Below are 16,764 nucleotides of genomic sequence, written 5' to 3'. Positions count from 1 at the left end.
AGCTCAGGAGAGACACAGAGGAATATAATTTTGTGCTTCTGACCCAGAAAACATCAATGTGCTGGTATGTGCAACTTCATGATTACAGAACAGCTAGAGAAAAAGCTGAATGCAGAAAGACAGGACCCAGCAAGCAAACTCTCTAGAATCACCCCACAGCGAGGAAGGTCGAAAGATGCACTAAAATGCAGAGGAGGGAAGAAATCTGGGAAGTGTGCCAACCAGTGAAGACAGCAGGAGCTCAAGAAGAGAATGGAGCACACAGCCTAAAATCCGGTGGAGGAAAAAGAATGAAAATATATTAAGAATAGCAAAACCAGTGTCAGCAGAATGGAGTAAAGAGAGCTAGAGGGAAGAAAGGCTGTACTTTTCACAGCATGTTTGGGGAGGAGGAGAACTGGCAGATTGCAGAGGCAGGTGAAGTCCTGAAAAATGCTCAAGGACCAGCAGAAACCCAAGATGTATACAGATTTGGTGGGGAAAGAACAAAAGAAAATGGGTTTAAGAGGAAAGGTGCTTACTTTATTCTAACAGGACAGCAGCATAAGCACAAGGACGAGTACAGGAATCCTTAGACCCAGATGCAGTCCACACTTCCCCCAGTCATGTATACATTTCATCTATGAAGTACACTGTTGAGATATTTAAGTGGCTAAGTAAAACTTTTTAGAGTTAGCTGGAAAGGGCATAATATTCAAATCCAGATGCATTTTTTTCATGAATGTGCTCATATTCAAACCACTTAATTTGGATTCTTAAAATGGTACTCAAAGATGAGGTTACTCCTCCTCCTCATTAAAGAATGAACACTCAGCTCCAAGGGATGTAGTGGATGTAACAGGTAACAATTGACAGAGAAAAGAAAATGAATCACACAGGACAAGAATACCATTCTTGATACAGAGATCAGCACTTAAAAGCATGCAACAACATTACCAGTCTTCAAAGCAGATAATCAGCCATTAAAAGCTGATTATACAACACAGAATAGTATCTACTTAACCCAGTTCTATGCATGTAATACAAAGCAGGGGTTGAAATGATATTTTAATTATTCTTGTAAACCTCAAACACAAGCAGCTGAACAGGTTTGCTGACCAGAATCTGAGTATCTCTGAATTGAAAGCAGACCAACGAGACAGAGAAGAGGCCTTTGCTTTAAATTCAGCATATATAAATCTAACATGTAGCTCGTTAGGACTACTTTACCTGAGTAAAATTCATGAATGTAAACAGATTTCCTACTTATACTCATGTACAGTCCTGCACAAGACAAAGTTATTCTGCCAGTGCAATTCAGCCTAACAAATCTACTTGTATGACTGGCTTTTCTCTTCTCCCACCATGGGCAGCAGAAGCTAAATCCGTAAGCACTATTTCCAAAGATTTTAAGAACTATAAAATTCTAAGATTTTAATAACTAGATAAGCTCCCCTGAACTTGGATAAAGAACTGTTGAATCGTAGGAGCCTAGAAACACCAGGTGCAGCTAAGGCAATTCTTAATACTTAATTTTTCATTTAGGGCAATTAACTACAGAAAAGTTATGCACTTTATCACAGTGACTGCAAAATACAGTGCTTGTGTTCAAAATGGGGTAGAAAATTTTGTATTACCACAGTCCCTGATTCACTGATATACCAATTTTAACCCAAGCTGAGTAGGTCCCTATGTTTGGTACTTTCATGCCTGTTTCTGTGTAATGGGTGGGTGTCAATATACTTGGCATCTCTCGTCAATTTGGAAGCTTCAAGGAGTGGATCAGGATTCCTTCAGTAGAACCCTACCGATTCTTGTTGGAGCCAGAAAACCAGAAGAGAGGCAGGGGTTACCCACAGAGTCCCCAGCGTAATGTCAGCGGACTTGCCACAATCCACAAATGAAATGAATGGATGATGATAACTGTTTTTACCCAAACAACTCTGTTCACTTCCCCAGTGTTGTCAAGATCTCCCAGGCAAAAAGAAATAGCAGTGGCACTGAGAGGGGCTGTGCTTCCAGAGCGGGGAGCAGGGCAGCCAAGAAGTCCTTGAGATAGCTTAGGGTGCCACAAAAGGAGCTGGTTTGTATGGGTGGAGCAGGGGAAAGGGGTACCAAGCAGCACACGAATCCCTGGAGTACATAACAAAGTCAGCCCAGATACCATAAGCGTACAGCGAGAAGAGGGAATAAAGAGAAAACCTGGCTGAGGACAGGGCTTTGGAGGGTGTCCTGGAGAGAGTAGGTGCCACTGTAGAAGAACGTAGGGCGTCAAGAAGTGGTAACTACTGACTAAAGATACCTTGCATTTACTGTGCTGTTGCTGGGTTGGTGACAAGGGGAAAACAATTATACATTTTTATTTACAAAGTTCAAAATTATAGTAAACAATGCATTTGCTTAGTTTTAATATTATTTTTTTATTTAATTTTATTATTGCATTAATTTAATATTATTATTGCATCCTGACAGCTAGTCAGATTTGTATCCATTTAGACCGCTGCCTAGAAGATATGCTCCTGGTGAAGTGGATGAGAAACATTAACACTCAGATCAATAACCGAAAAAGATAGGATATGAGAAAGCACATCTGGTATAATTGGAACAAAATACAAAAGGTGATGTGAGGAAAGCAGGCAAGGACATCCAGGATTTACAGAGAAGTCATCAGGGATTTGCAAATTAGTAACTATATGAGAAAATAATTACATTAAGCCTTATAGCAATTGTATTAATGTATCTGTCCCCTCCAGGTTTTTACTGTTTGCTTGGCACTGCTTCACATGATAAAGATTTATTCTGTCACTGACTGAATAACAAAAACAAAACACAGATTAACCAGCTAAATATTGGCTGTACTGTGTTAAATCGCACATCTCAGAATGCAGATTTCCTACTCTCGATGCACGATAAAAAGAAATATAAGTTACATGTTCATTTATCGAACTGAATAGTTTGCTGTTCAGAAGAGTTAACTTTCTTTAAAAAAACAAGCAGATTGAGCATATCAAGTGTCAGCTGGATATACTGTTACATTGAGAAATGTGTTTGTCTTCTTATGGCTTACATTAAAACAACATTAACACAAAAGTGTCCTTCAAACTGTGTGACAGTAAGATTGCAATTTGTTAACAATCCACCAAATTTTATGTAATTTTAAACAAAATTGTATCATTTCAACTGAGTTTTGCCAAGAAAAAGCCCAATAATGAACCATGAGTGTATAGTTCAACGAGTTTGAGAAGCAAAATAATTTCCAGAGAGAAATAAGAAAATTTATTAGTTCAAGATCTCCACTAAGAAAAAACAGGTGCAACGGCATTTCAGTCTAGCATCAGAATTTTGCGCACGTCTCTCATTGCTGCACTGCATTTGGAAGAAGAGTGGGCCAACTGCGAACAACAGGACAGAAAAAGGGGCTGTTTAAGGCAGGCAGATGGGTAGAAGTCATAAGACAAGGTGAGCAAGGAGCATCATGCAGTCCACCTTCCCTGCACAAAATCAAGCATACCAGATCACTAATCCAGTTCTGCTGTGAATGTAGAGGACAAGAGGCAGCCTTATTTTTCCTGTCCATGTTCTACCTCCAATTTCCTTTCCATAAAAATAAAATTAAAAAAAAGATAAAAAGAACCACCACATGCCGTGAGGCAACAAAACAACTAAAGGCCTTGCTACGCTAATGAGAACAGAAGACTGGTTCTGCCTTTCTACACATCTTCAGTTTCTTAATGGGAACAGGGATGGCTCCAGACAGAGTGAACATTAATCATCTGGATTATTTTGTTTAAACTGTATGTGGAGAGAAACTGTAAATAACAAAGTGACCCTTAACACTGATTCCTGTCCATCTCCTCTCTATTGGCATATAATTCTTTCCTCGGCAGCTGAAAGGCAAGCTTTTATCTAACACTACATTAAAGAAGGAACTCCACCACGGTGGCGCAGAATGACCAAGCAACCATAGCTGCTCATTAACTGAGGAAAAGCCCACCTTGAGCTGTAGTATCCAGTGCAAAAATTTTAATAGAAAACTCCCAGAGTAGTAGATTAATTATTTTTGCATGAAGCTGATGAATTCAGGGCACTTGCTTTTCTGATTAAAATGTCTTCATTTTAAAAGCAATATAGTTGGCTTATGAATGTCATGCTAAGTTGCAAAACTGCAGTTTCTTCATGAATAATGCAGTAAGGACACAGGTTATCATGTTCTTCTCCCAGCAGTAATTGTAGGTTAAAGGGCATTTACAGAATCTACATTTAAATTTTCAGATAAAATGGATTATAGAATATTTAGTCGTCCCTCAAATGATAACTCAATGGCTTGTGTCTTTTACAGCAGATGCAAACATTTATCTCAGTAAACAGGGCTTTGACAGCTTTGGTTTTGTAAAACTTGTGTCATTCCCTATATGGTTTAACCGAAAAAGATTTAAACCAGAATGCATTTCTGCAGCAGTTACACTTGTATCTCTTCTATACTGGTACCCTAGATAATACGACAAAAATAGCAGCAACTGCCTGGTAAGCATGTCCAGGTTCTGTGCCCATTTCCAACACCACCAAACTTCCAGATAGCCAAATTACACCAAAAACCGCCAAATGTACCCCAAGTGGTCCCAAACTCATTTGGAATTAGCTTAGATCAGTTAGGTATAGGTTTTCAATCCACATAAGACTGAGGAGGGAGAAGAAAGATGATTCAAGAAAAAAAAAAAGCCTTCTGGATATAATTCATTTATTAATCACAAGTAGACATCCACCATGGAAAGCAGAACCCACAGTGGATGTAGCTTTAAAGAAAAGCTTTATCTTTATACTTCCCCTTACATTCCAGTTGGGCTAAAATCACACACTAGCCTGTCCAGTCAATTTAGAGCACTGGAGCAACACTGAACATCATCTGCAGGTTCCCAGAGAGACTCAGAATTAGATGAGTTTCTAGGCACATCTTCACAAGATTGTATTAAAAAAAAATTCCATGTTTCTATAAAGCAGACTAATTTAATGCAGAGTTCAAACCAAGACTCCTATCACAATCAAAACCTTATTATTACAACAAACCCCTGCGTTTTTGGGGGTGGAGAGGGAAGCCAGAAAGCTAGACTCAACCAGAAGCTGCCTCTCTGGCTAGCAAGAAATCCATGGGCCTATGCAGGAAAACACCCTGCTAAGATATTTCATCCAAATTAACTAAAGCAAACTTAACTAGCACTCTGCAGGGGGAGCAATTGCTTAGGGGGATGACTACAAATAGGTTTCATACATCCTGCAATTTGTCTTTGCTTATTCCATTATACTGCAAGTTTTACAGAACGTAGAATCTTTGCCACTAACCTACAGAAAATAACTTGATGCAATGCAACCTTTTCACATCCCAGGACCCTCCCTGGTAATGTGGGCACAAGTTACCACTACTGAATATGACCATCTTCTTCATGTGCACATCATTAGACATTGGACACCAGAAGTTTAGTTGTAATGTATTTCTGGCCTTTGTAACTTATATGCTAAAAATGAAATAGATCCACTTTCTTATCTTAATGAAAAACAAAAAAAAAGTGCCCATTCATGCTAAATTTTAGTTCAAGACAAAATGAGTTTGAGCACTGTCCTAAACAGGGAAACTTTACTCATTTAAGCCTCTCAATAAGCAAGCATAAGGCCAGTTTACTTTTTCAACACAGACACATGCACAAACATGAACACACCATCTCCAATAAATAAAAACTAAAAAATAAGATGACTATTATGAAGGTCAAAACAACCTATGCATTCCTTTTACCCAAGCCTCAGCTTATAAAGGGTTTGACACTTAGTATTTGGAGTGGCAACTCCTAATCACGTCACTGTAAATAAAATGAAAGCGTAACTGTTCTGTATCAAGGCTTGCTGAGTTGGTTTTCTTAAGTCTCGCCAAAAAAGCAGAAAACATTTTAATGCACAGCAAGTAATGGAAGCGTAGCACAGTGATTCTAACCACTGAGCCACAAACCATACAGAGAGTCATGAGAAAAGTCACTTGGCACTAACAATCATTCTTCAAATAGAAAATTATCAAGAGTTCGGGGGTTTTTTTGTTTTTTTTTCTCCTCCAGGCGTAGCAGACAAAGTTACTCAGTTGTAAGATGTCACTGCCGTTAAAAATGATTGATCATTGGAATGACTAATTAAGATTTGGTGAAAATGGTTCCTGACGTTCAGAAGATCAAACAACTGGTATTCTACAAAAATACCAGTCTCTGACAAGCACACAGCCATCAAAATGTTGTCTTTTGAAACTCAGGAAACACTGACAGTGCTTTCTCAAGGAAGGTGCTACAGCTCACATTCTAAGATTTAGTCCAGATCCCCCCTGCCCCCTACAGACAGGATCACAAAGTTCGTGCCATTCATAAAGGACTAGTCAAATTTTCCAAAGTTTAATTAGAGGTATCACTCTAATCACAGAAAGTAACTGTAAAAATACAGAAAGAAAACAAATCCATGATTACCATCTTGTAGTTTGTAGGTATCATGCATGGCTCATTTCTCCAAAAGCCTTTGCCATTAAAAAAATAAAAATAAAAAATCAAAGAAATGAGAAGTAGGGGAAGGAAGGTATAATCTTACCGGAGTCTCAGCTTTCATTTGGGCCCGCAACTTCTCTCTCATTTCTTTTTCATTGAATTTGGCACTTCTTTTTACATAGACTCCTCCATGCTAACAGAGAAAAAAAAATAGGTATTAAATATTTAAGCAGTTTAATATAGAATACTTGATAGAACGAACAAGATGACAGAGACAAGTCACCTTTATGACTCATGCTACAAATTGCCCACAAAATGTTTTCTCCTAGGATGAAAGCACTTGAAACTAATTTTACATTTGCAGGTAGTTAAGTTCACAAAATCTGTTTAAATAAAGATCAGATGTAAAAATAAAATAAAACAAAAAAAATCCTAAGACATCTGAAGTGTCTTGTTTAAAGGTGTTAAGTAATTAACTTGAAGATGACATTGCAACCGACTCCAGGGATTGATCTATCTATTCCTGACAACACTGCCAAGCAGCTTAAGTAGTATTCAAGGGAAAAATAATAATTAAAAAAAAATTGCACAACTGAAGTTACTCACATACAAGTACTTATAGGTCAGTGTTTTCAATTTTATGGGCCCGCTCTTAAATAGTGACTAATGCAAATACTGGAATTACAAGTATTGTACCTACGCATGCAAAATCTATGAGTAGCACAAAAGTAACTAGCATAGATCTTGAAAACTTCCATGCACTTTATTAGAGAATCAAGCTTTTAATAAAGAAGTTATACACTGAGATAATACTTGAACAAGTAATACAAATTCTTTAGAAGGTAAAGGATTTGCCTGAAAAGGATTTTTACTGAAAATCATTATAAACAGTTAGACCATTTCCTGGAAAAGATTAATTTTATAACTTGTTCCACATAATTTTTCACAAAACCTGCAGTCAAAGGACTATTGCAAAAGTACACACAAAGGAGGATTATAACAAAAAAAATTTGCCTCATCTTTTAACATCTTTGTTGGCGACACAAACAGTGGGATGAAGTGCACCCTCAGCAAGTTTGCCGACAACACCAAGCTGTGTGGTGCGGTCGACACGCTGGAGGGAAGGGATGCCATCCAGAGGGACCTTGACAGGCTGGAGAGGTGGGCCCGTGTGAACCGCATGAAGTTCAACAAGGCCAAGTGCAAGGTCCTGCATGTGGGTTGGGGCAATCCCCAGCACAACTACAGGCTGGGCGGAGAATGGATTGAGAGCAGCCCTGAGGAGAAGGACTTGGGGGTGTTGGTTGATGAGAAGCTCAACATGAGAGTCCAGAGGAGGGCTACGAAGCTGATCAGAGGGATGGAGCACCTCTCCTATGAGGACAGGCTGAGACAGTTGGGATTGTTCAGCCTGGAGAAGAGAAGGCTTTGGGGAGATCTAATTGCAGCTTACCAGTACCTGAAGGGGCTTACAGGAAAGATGGTGAGGGACTGTTTATCAGGGAGTGTAGTGACAGGACAAAGGGTAATGAGTTTAAGCTGAAGGAGGGTCAATTTAGATTAGATGTTAGAAAGAAATTCTTTACTGTGAGAGTGGTGAGGCACTGGAACAGGTTGCCCAGAGAGGTTGTGGATGCCCCCTCCCTGGCAGCGTTTAAGACCAGGTTGGATGGGGCTTTGGGCAACATGATCTAGTGGAGGGTGTCCCTGCCCATGCCAGGGGCTTGGAACTAGATGATCTTTGAGGTCCCTTCCAACCCAAACAATTCTACGACTCCCCTCTTCCATTGCTTTATCTACAGTACAGCTACAATAGGATGTAAACAAACATGCTCCAAAATGAAATACTGATACAATGACTTCTGGAGGGGGAAAAAAAAAAAAAAAACACAACAACAAACCCCCCCCCACCTACAAATAACAGAATTTCATTTTTAAGGTACATTGTTTTCATGGGTTTTCTAACTGATTCCCTAACTTGATAGTACTCTTTTCTGTCCACCCTGACTGCTGGCATTAGGATTCGTCAAATAATTTCTGTCCATTTATGGTTTTACACACTTTTAACAGAAAGGTGACAGTAAGCGTCTTATCTCAGTAAAAAATACAGCACATTGTAGAAACAGGGGTGGTGGTGCGTGTGCTATTATTTTATTTGCATGTCATGGACAGAAATAAAGTTTGAGGGGTTAGGAGGAGGCAGGCAGAAGAGGCGGTTATGCAAAGTGCTTTCAGCTTTGCTTTTCATGGTGTGGAGAGATAGCCATGCAGCTGTTTAGCTACTGTTATTTGATGTGACTTTGAAGTCATTCTCCAAAAACTGCAGTGAAAATGAACAGAAAGTCAATGGTGCATTAACTCCGTATTAAATATTCTGTCTTAACATTATTGCCTGTGGTTCCCTTCCAAGGTGAAGCAGCCAGCTGCAACACTCAGCTGTGCTGCTGTGGCTGGCAGCGCAGGCACCAAAACCAAGAACAGAATCCCCCAGTCCACCAAGCTTGGCCTGTAGCAGGCTGGAGCATCGTACCAGCACCATTCCACAAGCAGTTTACCAGTCCCGGATAGATAGTGGCGTGAACAGAAAAATATTCCACCAGCTGTGCAGCAGAGTGCCACATGTTATCTACACAATCCACATGTAAGACCGTTTTTAAGATATGACGCTGTTAAAGGGAAGTAGAAGTCTTATTCTGTACAGCGACACTCACCACAACAACTGCTTTCAGGAAGGGCAAACTCAGTTTGGTATGAAAAATAATGCATCTACTATACAAGACTTCCAAGTAACTGGTAAGTCATCATTCTGTGTGAACTCAGTGAGGTCAAGCTTTGAAAAATGAGGGAAGGCTGGAATCAAAGTCTTCCCATATTCTTCAAATTAATAACCAGCTGCAGTAAACTGGGAAAATATTGAACTACTTTTTCTTTGTTTAATTGGTGAACTTGAAGAAATCAAGTTACTGTTGTACAGTTTGCTTAGGGACACCACAACACCAAAGACAGGTTTGGTGTCCCCACCTCAGACTTTTTAATGCTCAGAAATAAATTTGTACTTCTCAAGTAAATACGAGTATATAGTCACTTAATGTAAGAACAGACAAGTTACACATTGTAAGATCACCATTCACTGCATACAACCCAACTACATAAACATGTCAGCTCCCCTATAGTGCAGGGTTACAAAGCTAAAGAGAGGCACGATGCCATACTAGCTAAATATTTGGTTAAAATTCAGTACCAACCAAAAAGGTGTACAAGCTGATGCTGAATAACAGAAAAGACAAAGACATATTTCCTATGTTAAAAAGTCAGGCAAACTCTGGGATATCAAAAATATTTATCAAAATTACATTCCAGCCTCACCAGGTGGTATAAGATGAATAGGAGCTAGCTGCATTTTGGTGGAGAAAGATAGGGCAAAAAAGAAAATTCAGATCCACCCAAAAATAATAAAGCCAGCTTTATGAAAAGAAATAGCTCTACCTAATAAACCAAATCTGGAACATGACAGGTTAATTTAAGTGGTTCTTTCCTTTTCTTGCTATTAGATAGCTGCCTCCAAAGAAGAATGCTAGTTATGCAATTGTATATAGCTCAAATTCCCCAATTTGTATTGCATTTCCTTTTCAGTAAGAGATCAAATATATGAACACTTTTCAAAACAGATTTCTGGAAGTACTGTTTTTAACTTTGTAATTTTTTTCCGTTGTACTTTAAAAGCCCTTCTCTCAGTCAACAATGGATTATGTTTACAAATATACTTCCTTTGTGCCTGAATTTCGCTCTCCTGGACATCCAGACCACGTTTATTTCCAAACAGGATGTTTACCTGAGGTAGGGAATAAGAATTCCGTGAGCATGGCGTAATTACGTGGCTCTGGAAACTTTTAGTGGAGTGTAAGTGACATCACTGACAGAACATCAACAGGAAGGGCAGGAAGTGTTTTATGTTTTTGCACTGTTTGGTGTGATAAAAACAATAAAAATACCTATTAGCTTGCACTGCCGTCCTGCTGCATCCCGTCTCCGTCATTTAAACACACACGCATCGCCACTCTTAGTAAGATGCCTTTCATTTGTGTCACCGAATATTTATATATATAATCGTCCCCCACTACACCTTGTAGTAGTTTTACGCTTTGAGGAATCTGAAGCTGAACAGATTTTATTTAATATATATGTTTTGATTAAAAATGTAGGCTACATTCAGATTAATTTCCACAGGAACTTTCTTTTAACAGGCAATATAGCAGCCAGGAAACTGAGTGCCGGATATTCCAGATAGCAATAGTAATTTTCCAAAATCTGGAAAAAAAATCGTTTCTGGACACCTAGTGATAGCAGATAGAATATATATCCTGTCTGTATTTGATTAAAGCATGCTTAAATCACCACCAATGTAACGACCACAGGCAAGGACAAAGAACAAAATATTTCCATGCAGCAGACTGGTCACTTTAGTGGAAGAAAAATGTAGAGAACCAGAGTCATTAGTGGGGACAAGCATTAGACAGAGAGGTCCATTTTCTCCCAGTGGATACCCTCAGCGAGGTATGACAGGGTGTGACAGTCTCTACTTATTTAGGGGACTGGGACAGCAAACCCACCAATAAAGAGAAATCGTGAACACTTTTCTGATTTTCTCTGCAGCATATTCTTTAATTAACATAGCAATTTTAGAAGAAAGGATGGCAACCACCCATGCTTCAGTCTAGATTTATAGCTTACTAACTAAGGCATTCATCCAAAAGACAACAAACATTTTCAACCATCAAGCTGAAGACATGGAACCTGGTTCTCCCAATGTCTCGGAGGACACTCTAACCTCTTACACACTGAACAGACTGAACCTCAACCACTACCTGTGCTCTAAAGATAAAATGGTGAGAGATTTCACACCCTAGAGATGGGCATCTTACGTGACATGATCCAAGACTCTGAACCTCTGTTCAAACTAGGTACCTAAAAGGCTACATCTGATTGCTGAGAAAGGCCACCATTTAAGAGGCTTCCTGTTCTTCAGCATACTAATTAGGCAGTTCATGGATCTGTACCTCCCCTCGCCCAACACTCTCTAAACCCAATCCAATTTACATTAGCTTCTTGGAGACAAAGTTTCAGAGTCAACTGCCACACAAGGGCTATTCTACCTCCTCCCCTCTTCTCACCCATGGCTGTATACTCAAAACTTCCCCCTTTTGCTGGTTCTAGGAATCAACTGATCTGACTTGACTTAGGGATGCAAGCGTGCAAGTGGTGAGAGAAAGAGAGGAATGTACAGCCAAAGAAGAGGGAGAGAGTAAAGCCTCCTATTTGGACATATGTCTGTAGCTGTCTAATCTTCATATATTCCTTTACCAACTAATATATAGTTCAAATCATATCCAGTGTAGTATTTCTCTCAGTATCCCCCATCCCCTTGGACAGAGTTGACAGTTAATTCAATCAAACTGTCTAATTAGAAGTATTTTTTCCACAGAGGCTGGGATATGCTTTTCCTCTACACGATACTAAGGTCCAATTTTCCTCTTTTATGTTGTGCTAAAACTAAACAATTGAAAAATAATTAAGTACAACACAGCACTGTCAATTTACTCCCAACTTGTAGCATGATAATAAAACCCCAAACCACAGAAAGAAAAAGTCTGTTTACAGCTACTGCTAAGTAGGGTTTTGGATTGTAAAAAGAACGAAGTTCTAAAATATTCTGAAATGCTTCTATAACAGACTCTACAGTTTTAATTCTAGTAATAAACATGGTCCCTAAAAAGTATTAATTTAGGAAGTAAACCGATTCTTTAATAACTGTCTCTCAAATAAGATACACATCTAATTACACTGAGTGAAACCAGCCATTTTCATGTTCAAATAAACAAGTGCCAGCTCAGAACTACATCTTCCCAGCACATATGATAAATCGAAGGAAAGTACATCTTACATATTTGACCCACAAACAGCAAGGGAAAAGTGAATGGGCTTACCTGTGAAAAATACCACCCGTACAGCGGAAGCCATTTTAACCCATCTTTTAAGACATAGCGGACATGCCCCAGAGCGTTCTGCCTAATTGCCAGCATGTCCGCAATAATCCAATCAACTGCAAAGACAAAAGCCAAGAATGTTTAGTTAAACTAGTTTTTAATTGCCACTGATGAAACAAAAAGTGCATGTTGTGCATATACATATCATTAAAGGTTTCTGAACTAGGAAGTTCTTGCTCGTTAGGGCAAGGCTGGAAGGAGACATAGTAAACAGATAAGCAAATTTTTTAAATCTATAAAAGTGCTAAGACAAAAATATACAAACCTGTACACTGATGATTTGATAAATATATTACATTTTCTTTATTTTTTGGCAAATCCCCGTAGAGTATTACCTAAAAAAAGAAATGTAGCATTACTTTATTATTTCTTTTCATTGCATTAGGCAGCAATGAGATCCACTGCAGTAATTAGCTATTTACGAGGAAAACTGCCAGCAAGTTAGCACCATTAACAGAAAAAAACTCCATCAGCACCCATGATGCATACAATTGACTTATCAACAAAGCAGTGAATATTAATTAGTGAGGTCTTAAGCAAGCTATTCTGTTCCTGTGCCTCAGCCCTAGAACTGGATCCATGGAAGGTGACCTACATTGACAAGATCCCTACATTAATATAATTAGAGGAACCATAGACTTGTAGAAAACCATCATTTAACTTTATACATCCAATGAATAAGACATGCTTTGGCCAGACATTTGTTAGCAGTCAATCTAAAATGCTAAGTATTCCTGGATTAGATAAAGAACAAAATCTCAAGCACTTGCCATAATTTTAACCAACAAGAACCAATAAAAAAGCATGAGGTTGAGGGGTGTCTTTAAATAGGTCTTAAGCTTCCAGCTAGCAGGTTTTGGTTTGGGGTTTGTTTGTTTGTTTTGTTGTTGGGTTTTTTTGTTATTACAAGGGTAACGCCTTGTATTGTAATGATGGGCAAAACCCCCACATAAAGCTGTATGTTTTACATTCATGCTGTTCCTCCTTCTTCAAAAATGCAACAGCACTGTTGATCAATTTTTTTTTCAAGGCAAGAAACCAGATATAGGCAAAGTGAGATATTCAGTAAATATGTGAACAAGAGATCATCCAGCATACAGTAAAGAGAACATTAATTATTTGATTAATTTAAAAAAAAAGAAAAAAGGCATGCACAACAGATTTTAACTGAACATTATTTGTAACAGTTGACAAGTATACTCTGAACAGCATCCAAGAAATTCAAACAAGATTTTGAATAGCTGTAGGAGTAGTCTTCTCCTTAATGTTCCAGGAGAATTTATAACCTTGCTGCTGACGCTTTAGGCACCACACACTATTTAGTGCAAGGTAGCAGTCAGAGGGTCTGATCTTACAGTTCAGGTGCAAAAATTCCACTGAAATAGAAAACTATCTTCCTACTCTTACTTATGGGGTTAAAGCTTCATTTTTCAAGCGTACACTTTCCCAGCAGTGTTATGCACTAGGTCCATAAATACTGTTTTCTTTAATTTCAAGTTAAGACTCGACTATGCAGTTTCTGGCAAAGACTGTTTTAAAGGAAGGGAAAAGGCTCAATACAACAAATCACGAAACCAGAAGGTCCTGAATGCTGTTGGTGTTTTTTTAAAATAAAAGAAAATTAGAGCAAGAAGAAAACAAAAACCGCCCTTGACACTGTAAGAGCTGCGCCACACAAGAAACAGGGTTTGAAATACGCAGTTTTTAACTTCATTTGTAAGAATGTCCACTTTAATGTACAAAGGCAAAATCTCAGTGTAATCAGGCCCACAATTCAAAGCATTCACTTGTGACTATTACATGAGTAAAAACAAACATAAAAGATCATTCCCTTAAAAAAGCATATATGATTGTATCTGCCAAATATAACAGTTAATCTGTATTATTTCTTATTTCAGTAAGATTGGATCTAGTTCACTTTTTAATCCCAGAGGAACACCCGCTCATTGTTACTGTAAAAAATTTCTATGTACAACATTAAGTCTTACCGTAACAGTTATATGTAATGGACCAAAATTTTTTACTCATGATAAAACACACAGCCATACTGTTGTACAGAACTAAAAGAAAAAAATAAAATCTATCTTTTCCTATTTATAATTAGTTCTCATTAAACACAAAAATCGGGATATTTTATTTCAAAGCAAAGGAAGGAGTAAGAAAATCTGGAAACTCTAGTTTGTCCGCTCAGATGGCTCAGCCTAAGAGGATGCAACAGCTTTAACTGCAGCATCATTCACTTTGACACTGCCCATTTCAGTAATCTCGAGAAAAGGCTTATACAGCTCACAAAAGGCCAGCAAACAGCTATTCATGTATTTTAGACATTCACAGCTAGGAACTGAGAGCTACAATCTTGGGATACAACTGTTACTGCAAGGAGGTAAGAACGGCAACTTCTAACCTGCATTCTCTAGAGGCTTCTTCAGATTTCACAGGAGACACCTACTCTGTGGGCAGTCACATTGCTCTCCTGAGAATGAAGCATTTTTGCTTTATTGTTGTGTTTCTAGAAATTTTCATAGACCTTACAGAGGGCTAACAGTTAAGAGCTTTGAATCCTGCAGAAACATTGCCCTTTTCCCTTTGAGATGATGTCTAAAGAACTTGCCTGCTTGTGGATAAGCAGGGGAAGAGTCCCCTCTGCGCAAACCTTTGATTTCTGGCAATCTGATGCTTTTAGGTGAACCAGAGCACCTAATGTATATTATAGCTGAGGAAGTAAATGATACGGTACTCTTCTTCACAGTGCCTAGAAAACCTCTGACTCCCTGCTGCTGCTTGTAGCTAACTTTGCAGAATTCCCTGCTGCAGAGACTGTGCAGTCTCTGGCTCCTTCTCAGTCTGCTGGTGCAGAAGAGATCTGGGGATGACAGTGAAGGCAAGTACTTCAGTGATTTACCAGGGACAGCAATGCAAAAAGAAGCATCCACAGTGCCAGGTTGTGTGCATGCCCCTTTTGAAGCACCCTGAAGAGCTCAGAGGAGCTAGGAAGCCACTCTGTCCTCCTCAGAAGAACAGTGCTGTTCCCAGGGTCTGGTCTTCCCCTTTGCAGGGCACTCACTAGCCAGCACCAGGCAAGTGGTGCAGGACATACCTGGGAAGCAATTTTCAGTTTCAGAAGCTAACGGACCTGGTGTTTCAGGTATTTTATTCACAGCTCTCCAAATGTCACAGCATACATACATTCTACCTACATATCAGCTTGAAAGACTGAGAACATAAATGTCCCATCTGCCACAATGAAGCAAGCGAGGAACCTTTTCATTTGAATAGGTGCTGCTTTGTTAAAAAAAATTAAAAAAAAAAAAGAAAAAAGGCATATTGAAGTCAAGCAAAGAAAACAAGTTAAAAGCAAGAACACAGCAAGCAAAAGCAAGCAGAGATTTGAGGGAAAATATTTAAAATGCAGATTTACAGTCTAACATTGCCAACATTACTTGTGTACAGAATATTAAAATGTGTGCTTTTAGCCACATTTTGGTTAATGGGTAATACAGTTACTGTTAATATGAATCTTTCACATCTGTTTACACAGCAGTGCTGTCAAACTCGATTCAGTGAGGTCTCAAACAAAGGAAATGGGATGCTAACAGATTCCCTTCTGTGGGAAGGCTGGTACCCAGCTTCCCTGGATGCCATACACCAAGCTGTTCACATGCTCAGCAGGCACAAGACACACCTCAGACTGTCATGGCCAGAGCGAGCCATTCACCGGTGGGACGTCACAACAAGTTCTCCTGATGGGAGAATTTACTAATTCCGGGATAGGCTGATCTAGGCATGCAAATGGGGGCTCCTAGATCATCTGGTGACACCAGTTTCTGCTTCCCTAGCAGCCTCTGCTTCTTCCAGTGCAACATATTCAACTTTGACTGTGCTAACGTGGTAGGTCACACAGCAATGTAAAACAGTCCTGCATGGCAGCCACACCTGAACAACTCATAATTTGCATAGGTTTTCACTGCAACAAGGTGGACACTCCCAAGTCAGAGTTTTACTTCTTGCTTGTGTACATACCAAAGAAAATTAAATAGATCATTTAGTCACATCCTAGCTACATCAGTAAACAGGGCCATGACAAAAATAACTCCAGAGGTAAAAGTAATCACACTAGCAGAAGACCTGCTTGCAGGTCAACTGGCAACCACATCAAACTCCTAGCAAAGAGATTACCTTAATATGGTAATTGGATGAGGCTGACAACAGAGGCAGTTCAGGAGCTGACCTGC

At 39.1% G+C, this 16,764-nt stretch overlaps 1 protein-coding gene across 1 annotated transcript in view; it reads right to left on the bottom strand.

Annotated features, from left to right (window-relative positions):
• AGPAT5 (1-acylglycerol-3-phosphate O-acyltransferase 5) overlaps positions 1–16,764 on the bottom strand; it is a 61,142-nt gene that overhangs the window by 31,714 nt on the left and 12,664 nt on the right. The window contains exons 2-4 of the mRNA XM_054819997.1: positions 12,798–12,867; positions 12,473–12,588; positions 6,592–6,681 (exon numbers count right to left, since the gene is read on the bottom strand). Coding sequence (XP_054675972.1) covers positions 6,592–6,681; positions 12,473–12,588; positions 12,798–12,867 — 276 coding nt within the window. The remainder of the gene's footprint in view (positions 1–6,591; positions 6,682–12,472; positions 12,589–12,797; positions 12,868–16,764) is intronic.

The sequence above is a fragment of the Grus americana genome, chromosome 3 (genome assembly GCF_028858705.1).
Source record: "Grus americana isolate bGruAme1 chromosome 3, bGruAme1.mat, whole genome shotgun sequence".
Lineage (NCBI taxonomy): Eukaryota > Metazoa > Chordata > Aves > Gruiformes > Gruidae > Grus > Grus americana.
Note: the sequence above shows the minus strand (reverse complement) of the source record. Positions and strands in the feature narration are given on the sequence as shown.